Source organism: Panicum virgatum, chromosome 5K (assembly GCF_016808335.1).
Source record: "Panicum virgatum strain AP13 chromosome 5K, P.virgatum_v5, whole genome shotgun sequence".
NCBI lineage: Eukaryota > Viridiplantae > Streptophyta > Magnoliopsida > Poales > Poaceae > Panicum > Panicum virgatum.
In genome coordinates this window covers 33215106-33226159 of record NC_053140.1, presented here as the reverse complement: position 1 = coordinate 33226159, position 11054 = coordinate 33215106, and the positions used below count along the sequence as shown (strand labels likewise).

At 47.4% G+C, this 11054-nt stretch overlaps 2 protein-coding genes across 8 annotated transcripts; one reads left to right on the top strand and one right to left on the bottom strand.

Annotated features, from left to right (window-relative positions):
* Nucleotides 1-1914: 1914 nt before the first annotated feature.
* LOC120707151 (protein NRT1/ PTR FAMILY 6.2-like) lies at nucleotides 1915-4249 on the top strand. Its single transcript, XM_039991961.1, has 3 exons — nucleotides 1915-2071; nucleotides 2232-2594; nucleotides 2684-4249. Exons 1-3 carry the CDS (start codon nucleotides 2069-2071, stop codon nucleotides 4097-4099), a joined length of 1782 nt encoding a protein of 593 aa, XP_039847895.1. The 5' UTR covers nucleotides 1915-2068; the 3' UTR covers nucleotides 4100-4249.
* LOC120707150 (DUF724 domain-containing protein 7-like) lies at nucleotides 4242-9754 on the bottom strand. Of its 7 annotated transcripts, none has more exons than XM_039991956.1 (12): nucleotides 9070-9749; nucleotides 8178-8275; nucleotides 8134-8141; nucleotides 7844-8082; nucleotides 7164-7625; nucleotides 6510-6923; nucleotides 6369-6435; nucleotides 6161-6288; nucleotides 5905-5985; nucleotides 5569-5709; nucleotides 5297-5372; nucleotides 4311-5222 (listed from the first exon to the last, which is right to left on the bottom strand). In XM_039991956.1, exons 1-12 carry the CDS (start codon nucleotides 9562-9564, stop codon nucleotides 4558-4560), a joined length of 2874 nt encoding a protein of 957 aa, XP_039847890.1. In that variant the 5' UTR covers nucleotides 9565-9749; the 3' UTR covers nucleotides 4311-4557. The 7 variants fall into 7 exon arrangements, with proteins under 7 accessions (XP_039847893.1, XP_039847890.1, XP_039847894.1 ...); XM_039991960.1 differs by having other exon boundaries at nucleotides 8178-8990; nucleotides 9070-9209; XM_039991959.1 differs by having other exon boundaries at nucleotides 4242-5219; nucleotides 7844-8990; nucleotides 9070-9754.
* Between the last annotated feature and the right edge of the window lie 1300 nt (nucleotides 9755-11054).

The window sequence follows — 11054 nt, the reverse complement described above, 5'->3', positions numbered from 1 at the left end:
TGGCAGGCAGAGGAAGAAGATCGATCAAGCATTGGTCCAGGAGCATCACATCATATGTCATGAATTGATGAGTCCACAGCCCGACCAAAACAAACACGTACATTGTGTATTCAAATGTGTGTCGTGCACAAATTCATCGATCAAGAATTGCAATGCGTGGTGAAAAAACGCATTGCAATTCTTGATCGATAAATTTGTGCACTACACACATTTGAATTTGTTTGGAAACGAATTTGCAACTACATCAATGAACGAAGTCCAATCAAGGGTGTATATGAGATGGAAAGTGATGCAATCTTCTTATAATATATGGGGAGTTAGAGCAACTCCAACAGATTGATCTTCCCCTTTTCTTTTTCTCACCATATAAGGAATTTTCCTTTCTCAATTTCAACATATAAGGAAGAAGTGCTCCAACAGATTGATTTCCCCCTTTCTATATGGAAAGGGAGATGTGATGTCTCCCCTTTCTATTGGGGATTGGAGAGAAATTATTGGGGATTGAGAAAAAATAAAGGGGAAAGGGAGATGGAAAATCAATCTGCTAGAGTAGGTTTTTTCAACATCAATCCCCTATATTGAGAAAAAATGGAAAGGGGAAAGGGGAAGATCAATCTGTTGGAGTTGCTCTTAGGGACAGCAGCTCGACATAATCTTCTCATTGGTTAAATAATGGGAGTATCTATTCTTATTTTAGTAGTTGAAGTGCCTCTATTATTTTAGTAGTCTCGAGCAAAAAAAAACATGAAGAGCCTTGCTGCGCAATTTATTAGAGGAGAAAGACCGGAAACAAATTTACACAGCTCTTACAAAAAGAACTAAAACAGGAAAGGAAAAACAGAACTACCAACATCACCCTCACGATATCACCGTTGGTTTGTCTTCTAGAGTAGATGGAAATGATTTTTTTTTACCTACCACAGCTGCAACCAAATAATATTATTATTCCTATTTTAATTCCGTTTCTAGAGCCTAGTATGCTTGCAACATTTCCATTCTAGTATTTTAAATAAGGAACTCGATGAGCAATGTATCAACCCGTGTCGGTCTTTCATTAGATGACTAGACTCAGTGATGTCTGAGTTGTACTAGATGACTAGACTCAGTGATGTCTGAGTTGTACTGTGTAATCTAAAAAAAAATGACTAGACTCGGTGCACGATCCTTTTGAAAAATAATGGTTATTTTATAAAGAACCAATGCTACACGAATAGTGCATGTGGGAAAAACTTGCATTGATAAACAAATCGAAGGTGGATGGATCACCAAGATCAGCCCCGTGATCCTCCGCCCCCCCCCCCCCCTTCACACACACATGCGCATGGTAGTATCGCAGTAGTTAGCTTTGTAAAGCTGATCATCATCTCCCCCTTTCCTCCACTGGTAGCTAGCCCCAGCTGCATTATTGTGATCACTAGTGGGCTTGAAGGGCCCCATGCATGCAGAGAGGCATGAGATAGATGCGCAGCAGATCAGATGCTGTTTGAAGCTCCCAGAACATTCCCTTGGACGAAGGGCAGGGAACAACACCCCCTGATGCTGCTGAACTCCCCATTGGTGGCGGCCTCGATCAGCTAGCTAGCTAGCTCCACTATCTGCTCACTTTTCTTAGTTTCCACGTCTCAGGAGCAGATCATCTTCTGACCTCCTTCAGCCAATCAGCTCCTGGAAACTTTCTTGAACCTTATCAAAATATAATTATATATAATAACATTATTGTACTCTAGGATGCCCCCCCACCTTATGCGAGAGACGAAAGATCCAGGCACACTGCCACCTGGTGCAGGTCCCTTTCGCCCGATCTCCCTTCATTCCCTCCATGATCATATCGGCCGGCCGATCAGTCGGTGGTCGACGACCTCGAGTGCGCGTCTATCTCCTGGTGATCTCTCCGATCCGTGCCTATAAAAGGAGGCATCAATTTGCAGCTCGTCCAGCAAGCAAGCGCAGCGTTCGATCGCTCGAGCTACTACTAGCTGAGCCACACGTACGCCTTGTGGTGCCTTGTGTTCTTCTGCTCGGCAGTTAGCTGCACACTGTTGCTAGCTAGCTGATACAGTCCGAGCTCATGGTTCGTATCTAGTTAGTTTTGCAGCTTAATAAGAACTAAGTGATAAATTTCGTAGTAACATTTGTTTGCTGAACTATTGCGCATGCGTGCATGCAATGCTGAAAGCCTGAAACTGTTGGTGATTCGCTGACACCACGCCATGTCGTTGCTGTGTGGACAGGACGGGAAGAAGGTGCAGCAGGAGCGGGCGGCGTGGGGCGCCGGCGACGGCCGCGGCAACCTGGTGCAGGACGCGGTGGACTACAGGGGCTGCCGGGCGGACAAGTCCAGCACGGGCGGCTGGGTGGCGGCGGCGCTGGCCCTCGGGATCGAGCTCTGCGAGCGCCTCTCCACCATGGGCATCGCCGTGAACCTCGTCACCTACCTCACGGGCACCATGCACCTGCCCAGCGCCGCGGCCGCCAACGTCGTCACCGACTTCATGGGCACCTCCTTCCTCCTCTGCCTCCTCGGCGGCTTCCTCGCCGACTCCTTCCTCGGCCGGTACCTCACCATCGCCATCTTCGCCCTCGTCCAAGCCATCGTAAGTGTCCATGCTTCTGTAGCTCTGCACATGGCAAAACTGCCATGACCTCATGGTGATCAATGCTTCCACTGCTTGCACGCACGCAGGGAACGGGGCTCCTGGCGGTGTCGACGGAGGTGCGGCAGCTACGGCCGCCGCCGTGCGGACCCGGAGCTGCCGGACCGTGCGAGCAGGCCACGGGGCTCCAGATGGGCGTTCTCTACGTGTGCCTCTACCTCATCGCGCTCGGCACCGGCGGGCTCAAGTCCAGCGTCTCGGGCTTCGGCACCGACCAGTTCGACGAGCGCGACGCCCGCGAGCGCGCCGCCATGGGCCTCTTCTTCAACCGCTTCTTCTTCTTCATCAGCGTCGGCACGCTCCTCGCCGTCACCGTCCTCGTCTACGTCCAGGACCACGTCGGCCGAAGCTGGGCGTACGGCATCTGCGCCGGCGCCATGCTCGTCGCCGTCGGCGTCTTCCTCTCCGGCACCAGGCGCTACCGCTACAGGCGCAGCTCCGGGAGCCCCATCGGGCACATCCTCCAGGTCCTCGTCGCCGCCGCCCGGAAGCGGGGCATCAAGCAGCCGCTCACCGCCTCCGCGCTCTACGAGGACCGCCTCGACCACGCGCGCATCCCCCACACCGCCCAGTTCGCGTGCCTGGACAGGGCGGCCGTGATGGCCGGCGACGACGACAACGAGGTGGGGAGCGACGGCCGGCCGGTGCCCAACCCGTGGAAGCTGTGCTCCGTGTCCCGCGTCGAGGAGGTGAAGATGGTGGCGCGGCTGATGCCGGTGTGGGCGACGACGATCCTGTTCTGGACCATCTACGCGCAGATGATCACCTTCTCCGTGGAGCAGGCGACCACCATGGACCGGCGCATGGGCGGCTTCGAGATCCCGGCCGCCTCGCTCACCGTCTTCTTCGTCGGCGCCATCATGCTCACTCTCGCCGTCTACGACCGCGTGTTCGTGCAGCTCTGCCGGAGCCTCATGACGGGCCGGCAGGGGCTCACCAACCTGGAGAAGATCGGCATCGGCCTGGTCCTCTCCATCGTCGGCATGGCCGCCGCCGCCAGCTGCGAGAAGAAGCGCCTCGCCGTGGCAGCCACGAGCGCGGCGGCGGCGGCGGGGCACGAGCCGCTGCCCATCAGCGTGTTCATGCTGACGCCGCAGTTCCTGCTGGTGGGCGCCGGCGAGGCGTTCATCTACACGGGGCAGCTGGACTTCTTCATCACGCGGTCGCCCAAGGGCATGAAGACCATGAGCACGGGCCTCTTCCTCACCACGCTCTCGCTCGGCTTCTTCCTCAGCAGCGCGCTCGTATCGCTCGTCAAGGGCTGCACGCGGTGGCTCGGCGACACCATCAACAACAGCCGCCTCGACTACTTCTACTGGCTGCTTGCCGTGCTCAGCGTCGTCAACCTCGTCGCCTACCTCGTCTGCGCCATGTGGGCCACGCCGCCGGCCAGCAGCCAGGCGGAGCAGCCACAGATCGCGATGACAGCCGACGAGAAATGCTAGCAACATCTCTGCTACAGACCTCTACTGCACCAATATAATCCCCGTTAGTTATAGATTTGACTATTTGAGTGTGGATGCAGTTTATATGCTAGTTAAAACCAGGTCACCTCTGTTTACTGAAAAATAAGAAAAAGGCTTTAGATTGATTCAGGGCTTTCTGATTGCTGAAAATATTAGTACACAGGAAGGTTGCTTTCAACAAGAAGATAACTAGCTGACCCTGGGTGCTGGGCCTCGCAAACTGCAACACTGCCAATGAGCTACTCCTTTCAACCCAAAAGGGGCAACAAGCTTTGCGACTTAAATGCACATGGCTGAAGGTCATTTTAGGTGGGACAGACTGACAGAAGAGACAAGCATGTCTCCCAGATTCATGTGGAAAGCATGTATATACATAATCAGTTAGAGTGTGGGGAGCAGGGTTTACCTCCCCTGATAGCTGAACAAGGTTACAGTATCTAAGACCCAACATCTGATTGCCACGGCGCAGAAGCAATGCTGCAGAAATCAGCTTCAACAGCCTCAAGTGATTCCTCAACATGGCGCAGGTCGAGTTGGAGCTTTGAAATGGATGAGCAGTTTGCTGCTTTCTGCATGGAAACAGAAGCTTTCATCTCTTGGTATTTCTGCTCCTCCATCCCCAAGATACACATGTCAAGGAATTTGACTTGTTGCTCTAATCCACAATTGACTGCTTCTATCTCGAGTATCTCTTTCTCCAAACTTGTTTTTTTGTTCTTGAGATTAATCTGGCAATTCCTCAAGCAAAGCAGGTTATGGAGACGGACCTTCATGGGGACAACTTCAAAACCATCCTCTTCCAGAACCAAGAGACTGTCCATCTTCTCTTGATAAAGCCGCGCTCCGTCTTGAATTTGCATGTTCTTTATGCTTTCAGCTATGTTTGCAAATGAGATCATAAGTCCTAGAACTTTTCCTTCACGAAATTCTGGAGGACAATTCTGCACCTCACGAAAATGTGGTTTTTGCGGCAGCATCTCGAAAATCTCCAATTTGTGATTAGGCATCAGCAGCAAGGAACTTGTAGAGAATGCAGTACCATGATTGCTGCTGCTAGGCACTGGCACCGGTATGAATTTCGATAGATCCATCATCTCGTCTGCTGGAAACGAATCCTGTCAGTCAGGGTATTAAAACACCATAACAAAATCGCCTTTGTGATTTTGCAAAACTTACAGTTCATACAGGTTTCCAGATGAAAGCTTCCTGCTGCCTCAAGAGATATGCCTGTTCTTTTGTTTCTTTTCTCCATCTGCACATAAATCAAAAATTTATTCACAGAAAGACTGAAAATTTGACAAGATTTCAATAAACTAGAAGAAAATCAAAATGCACTGCAAGAAAATGGCCTCACAGCTGCAGGTGCCTTTTAATCCGTCTACCACACTTCCATTTGGTTTGGCGGATGAAATTGCATTAAGGTATGTGAACAAAGAAAGAATATTTACTTTGATATCTTTAGGGGCTTGAATGCACAAGTGATCATCCTTGACATCCTGCTGTCCAGTCAAAGATGACTCTAGTACCCCAATTGGTAAGGTTGCATCCTTTCTTGGATAAATGTCTGTTCTTTTTTTGTTTATCTCCATCTGGACAAAAAAAACATCAATAGATGATCAGAAAGGCTGAAAAATCACATGGAGTTCAATATAATAGAATATCACCAAAAGGCGCTACAAGAAGCTTTGCAGTGCAGGTACTGTTTCAAGCCTCTCCGACCCAACTATTTGGTTTGGTGGAAGAATCAGCAGCATACTAGTTGCGGGAAAAGAAATAGTATTTACTTTATTATCATTAGGGGCTTCAATGCACAAGACATTGACTTCCTTGGAAAGCATGGCTGACTGTTCGGTTCTTATCTCCATCTGTGCACATAGACATCAATAGATGATCAGAAAGATCAAACAAATGACATGGTGTTTAATAAACTATCAAAATACGCTAAAAAGAAGGTGCATTTTAATGCATTTCTTTCACAGTTAAACGTTTGGTGGAAGAAATATCAGACAGGTGGGTTGTGACAAAAGAAAGAGTATTTACTTTGCTGTCGTTAGGGGCTTCAATGCACAAGAGATCAGCATTAACTTTCTGTTGTACAGATGAACATGATTGTAGTTTCCCAATTGGGAAGGCTCCACTGCATGATTCATTATTAGTCTTCTGATTGGCTGATGAAATTTTAATCTGATTAGAGAGGATTATCTAGTGTAACTCAAGTCTATGCAGGTAACAACTAACAAGCACTTACAAATTCTAGAGTTAATCAAACTAATATCTGCTCCTTCTTTGGAAGCCCCAGCCATCCACCTCTTCACCTGTAGGCACTGAGATGAGTTAGCAATAATATGGCATCAAGATAATATCTGCAAAATATGCTAGAAGCTGCTACCTCTGCAACTTTTTGGCACGTTTCATGGGGTTCATCACCAGAAGTAGCATCACCAATTGACATCATCGCAGTTTCTAAATGAAGATTGTCTGAGAGTTCTGGTTCTTTTGTTTCGTTTATGCTGAGTAACCCTTGGACCAGGCAGCCTGACTCTTGCGATAAGTTTGATGCAGAATGTGATGCTTGATACTGATGTACCGGATGATTGGAATGGGGTTCTTTATATGGGAGATTTATTCGCCTTTTCTTTCTGTTTGGAATTGAACTTGAAGTGTCGCCGATTTCAAAAGAATTTCCACAGCCAGAGTCATCGCTGATCACGATAACATCAACAGAATTGGACTTGCTGCCAGTTTTAGCAATATCATCAAATGGAGAGACAGAATGAAGTTCCTTTCTTTTACTAGTATGTGCCTAGAAATATATGACCAAGTGAACACAATCGAGGACAAAATAGAGTCAGTGGTCTCAGGGAGGAAAAAAACCGAACGGAAAAAGTGCATGATAATAGTTGACAGGTAATAAATCAGAAAAAAGATGAGTGACTCATAAATAAGGTGCCTGAGAAATGCACTAACTTTTGCTAAAATAAGTGCCCACACTTTTTAATACTGATAAACTGATAGTAAATCTATCAAGTTGTGCAGGATGTACCTTTGGCAAGAAGCACTGTCCTTTTTCATCGCATTGTGTATACATTAACTTCTTCAGTACACTTGGTGCCAATTTTTTACCCTTCCCCTTTGCAACCCTGCTTTCGCTCTCTAGTTGCTTCACTCCAGCAGCCTCATTTTCAGGAGTTGTTTCCATATGCATAGTATCCTTTGATGATGATTTGGATGTATGTTGCCTGAGATTTAAAGAGTGTGTCAAGGGCAGTTCTTCCTTGACCACATTTTCTTTCCGCACCCTTTTGTTAGGGACATAACTATACTGATCAATATCCCGGTCAGATGTGAAGAACTCAGGTGAATAGTCAGAACTACACTGATCACTAAATTCAGCACACGTGGAGAACTCTGGTGAATAGTCAGAATTATAGCGATCACTATCCCCACCAGATTCCGATAACTCTGAATAGTCAGCAGCTGAGTCATTTCTTTCCCTAGCATGTTTCTAGTAAACAAATAGTGCTATTAGTTCTGAGAAATGGGATAAATATAACCATCATTTCAACCAACGCAACTCATTGCAGACAAGGGATCTAAGCAAAAATAGTAGCATATCTTAAACTAACATTCATCTAAGATCATAGTGGAAAAGGGGGCAACTTAGAAGTAGACAGAAGAAGTGCTTAAGATCATGTGTGACAAATTAACTAGTTAGTAAAATACCTTGGATGAGCAAAGCACACATTCCTGACCGTCCCATTTGGAGTAGGGTCTCAAGGACGTACTTGACACAAGAAAGTAGTCATCTTCATCTTTGTTGCCATGATGTTTTACCCTTACTTTGTATCTTCTAGGTTCATATCTGCAGATATCTTCAATGACACCTACTGACCAGATACCATCCTGATATACTTCCACCTCTGCTGAGGCCACCAATTCATACTCAAACTTTGTTTTGTCAAACACGGGTTGTGGCCGAATGAAGCATGAATGTAGGACTTCAATGGAGTCTTCCTTATTCCCATAGCTAACGGCATAGTTGATACCGCCAACCATCTTGATGACAGTAGCTGGCATCCAAGCTCTGCCCTTCTTTTCTTCATCACACATAACTTCTACACTGCTACCGTCTGCATACAGTGGTATCCCTCGCAGCTGCACTCGAAATTAGTTTCACAAAAGCATTTAATCCATTTTTACCAACTAATACTGTGCTGTTTCAAACTAGTTAACAAAAACCACGACATGAATTAGTTGGCAAACTAACTATATCATGGAGCTAGTAGAGCTTCATTAGGATTTAGGAATGCTCTCTTGGCTCTTGACTTGGATGGCTTATTTGATGAGTCTAAAGTAGGCTACATGGCTATTGTGTAGGGTGTGGTTCTAAGCATGATCATCTAGTTATACATGACATGATTTAGTGAACAAAGCTTCAAGAGACTCAGAACAAAGAACATGTGTATGGATGTAAAAATAATATCACCTGATTCTCAACTCAATTAGCATTTGAGGAACAAACTTATGATGAATCTAGCCATCCATTTACAGATACATTTTAGATTGCATTGGGGGGCCCTGATCCTCACATTGTTTTTAACCAAATGCATATACAATATGTCTACGAACTAACTAGTGTGGCAGAACTTATTTGCATCATCATCATTTGGGACCAAATTGTACAGTTTTGTGGATTAGTGTTTTCTGTAATGAGTAAAATTAATCATGAAAACTTATGGGTTATGTTTCTTAAAATAGCCCATATTAATGGAACTCAAATTTCTACTTCCCTGTTTGGGATGCAGCAATTTCCCCGAAATTACGTTGGGAAGCAAACCGTTTCGTGCGAAATCCATGCAAATTTGTGTAACTGGAGAGCCAAATCAAAAGAGGATTATATGAGACGGTGCAAACTGGAAAGGAGGCTTCCCTTCCCCGAAATTGCTCACCACATCTTGCGTGTCCACCCAGCTTCCGCACACGAACTCCCGCCGCGGACGGACGAATGATGCCAGGAGCTCGTGCACCTCGCGGAACAGCGGCAACGACACGGCGTACCGCGCCTTCCCCTTCAATTTCGGAAGGACGCCGGAGACGACGCCGGGCCACCACCCGCCGTCGTCGTACGCCTCGACGAGGTCGAACAGCTTGAACTCGCGCTCGGGCGGCGGCGGCGGCGGCCTGGGCCGCACGTCGGCGACTGCCACGACCTCCCGGAGCAGGGGCCCGCGGCGGCGGGCTTCGAGGGTGGAGAAGACAACCTCGTAGCCGTTGGATCGGCGCGCGGCGATGGTGGCCTCGAAGCGGGCGCCGCGGAAGCCTTCTTCGTTGAGGACGACCTCGATCTCCTCCCCCGCGGCGTGGCGGGGTCTGCCGCGGCATCCCGCGCCGGCTTCCTCTCGCTCCTCCTCCTCCGCCGCCGCCCCCGCAGGCGACCGTGCCATGTGTGCAGCAGCTTCCGGCCGGCACCGCGGGCTGATCTCTCGGCGGCCTGGGCACGACGCGAGCAGCGCGAGCGTGAGCGAGCCAGCGAGGGTTTGGGGAATTTGAAGCTTGAACCGGGGGAAGGGGAGGCACCGTCGAACCGGGGAATGGGAGAGAGCCTAGGCGTAGGTAACGGTTATCCCAACGGGATTGGATGGAATGGAACCTTTTAAAACCACTATTTATTCCAAATTTCCAACGTGACATCAAACCTTTACTCCTACGCCATGATTAGTCTACTAATTTGTCTGCCTTGAATGAAGTTCTGCAGTGTTTAGTCTTTTTAAACACAGAAGCAAATGCTTCTACACACCCTGCACCCATTATCAGAGCAAATATTATGGTAGGCTACAAGTTGGCTAATTCCTACGCGGAGGAGAGAGAGAGGAAAGAAGAGAGAAAAAAGTGGGCGCTTCACTCACTGCCGGCTGAAATGGGCAGATCCACCTCTGCTCATGGGCCCCGACGGAGGCCAATGCTGGCTCCCAGCCTGCCGCGGGCGCAGAGCAGGCGCATGCACAGCCGATCGGTAAGCTACGTTGCTAGCCTCGCTCTCATAAATTCACGCACATACTCCTAAAAACACCTTCGAGCGATTGATCCAACAGATTTCCAGATTAATGAGGTCAACATTATTACTCTGTTGTTGATCGGCACACCATCCATCATTAAAAGAATAGCACTGATTAAATTTTAAAATAAATCTAAAAAATACGAGCATATCGTATGCTGAATCCGGAATTCAAATTTAGGTAGACCGATTTTCTTCAGTCACTAATACTTGCAGCTACAGGTTTACAAAACTTCAACAGCTACCCACGGACGGACTGATCATGCAGTGGATCGTATAGATCATTTAGACCTTGCATTAGATGTCAAGGTTAGAGCGATAGCAGGGAGTGTTTTCCAAGTGCTCAAAGTTTTGATGGGATGTAGAGATAATTTTGCAATTTCAATTGGTATCTAATTCCATCTGAGCATACAACAAGCTTCTAAAGAAGTATTTTGCTACTGATAGAGTTGCAGGTTAATGCAGAGTATGCTCTGTTTTCATCATATTTCAGTTTCTGCAACAATGTAGTTCTTTTATTCTTCTCTGGTCTCCCTCACAATTCTAGATGTCCGAATCAAATTAGCAGTTAAGGGACAATGAAGAGATGACATTTCATTCTTAACGTTTCATTATCTTTCTTTTTGAAATGAATCAGCAGGATGGTTGTCGTCGGGTTATATGATAGATTTGCTATCTTTTGATACTATATATGCTAATTAGCTGATTTACATAGCTCGCTAATGCTACTGGTGTCACGTACCTACCAGTTCACTTTGCATAATTGATTTTTTTTTATGGTCAACGGAGGGGGGAGGACCCCCCCACCTGAGTTTTTATATTGAACGGTGGCCCTTAACGGCCTGATAGGAGTTTTTACAACCGCTGAAAGTTTACATT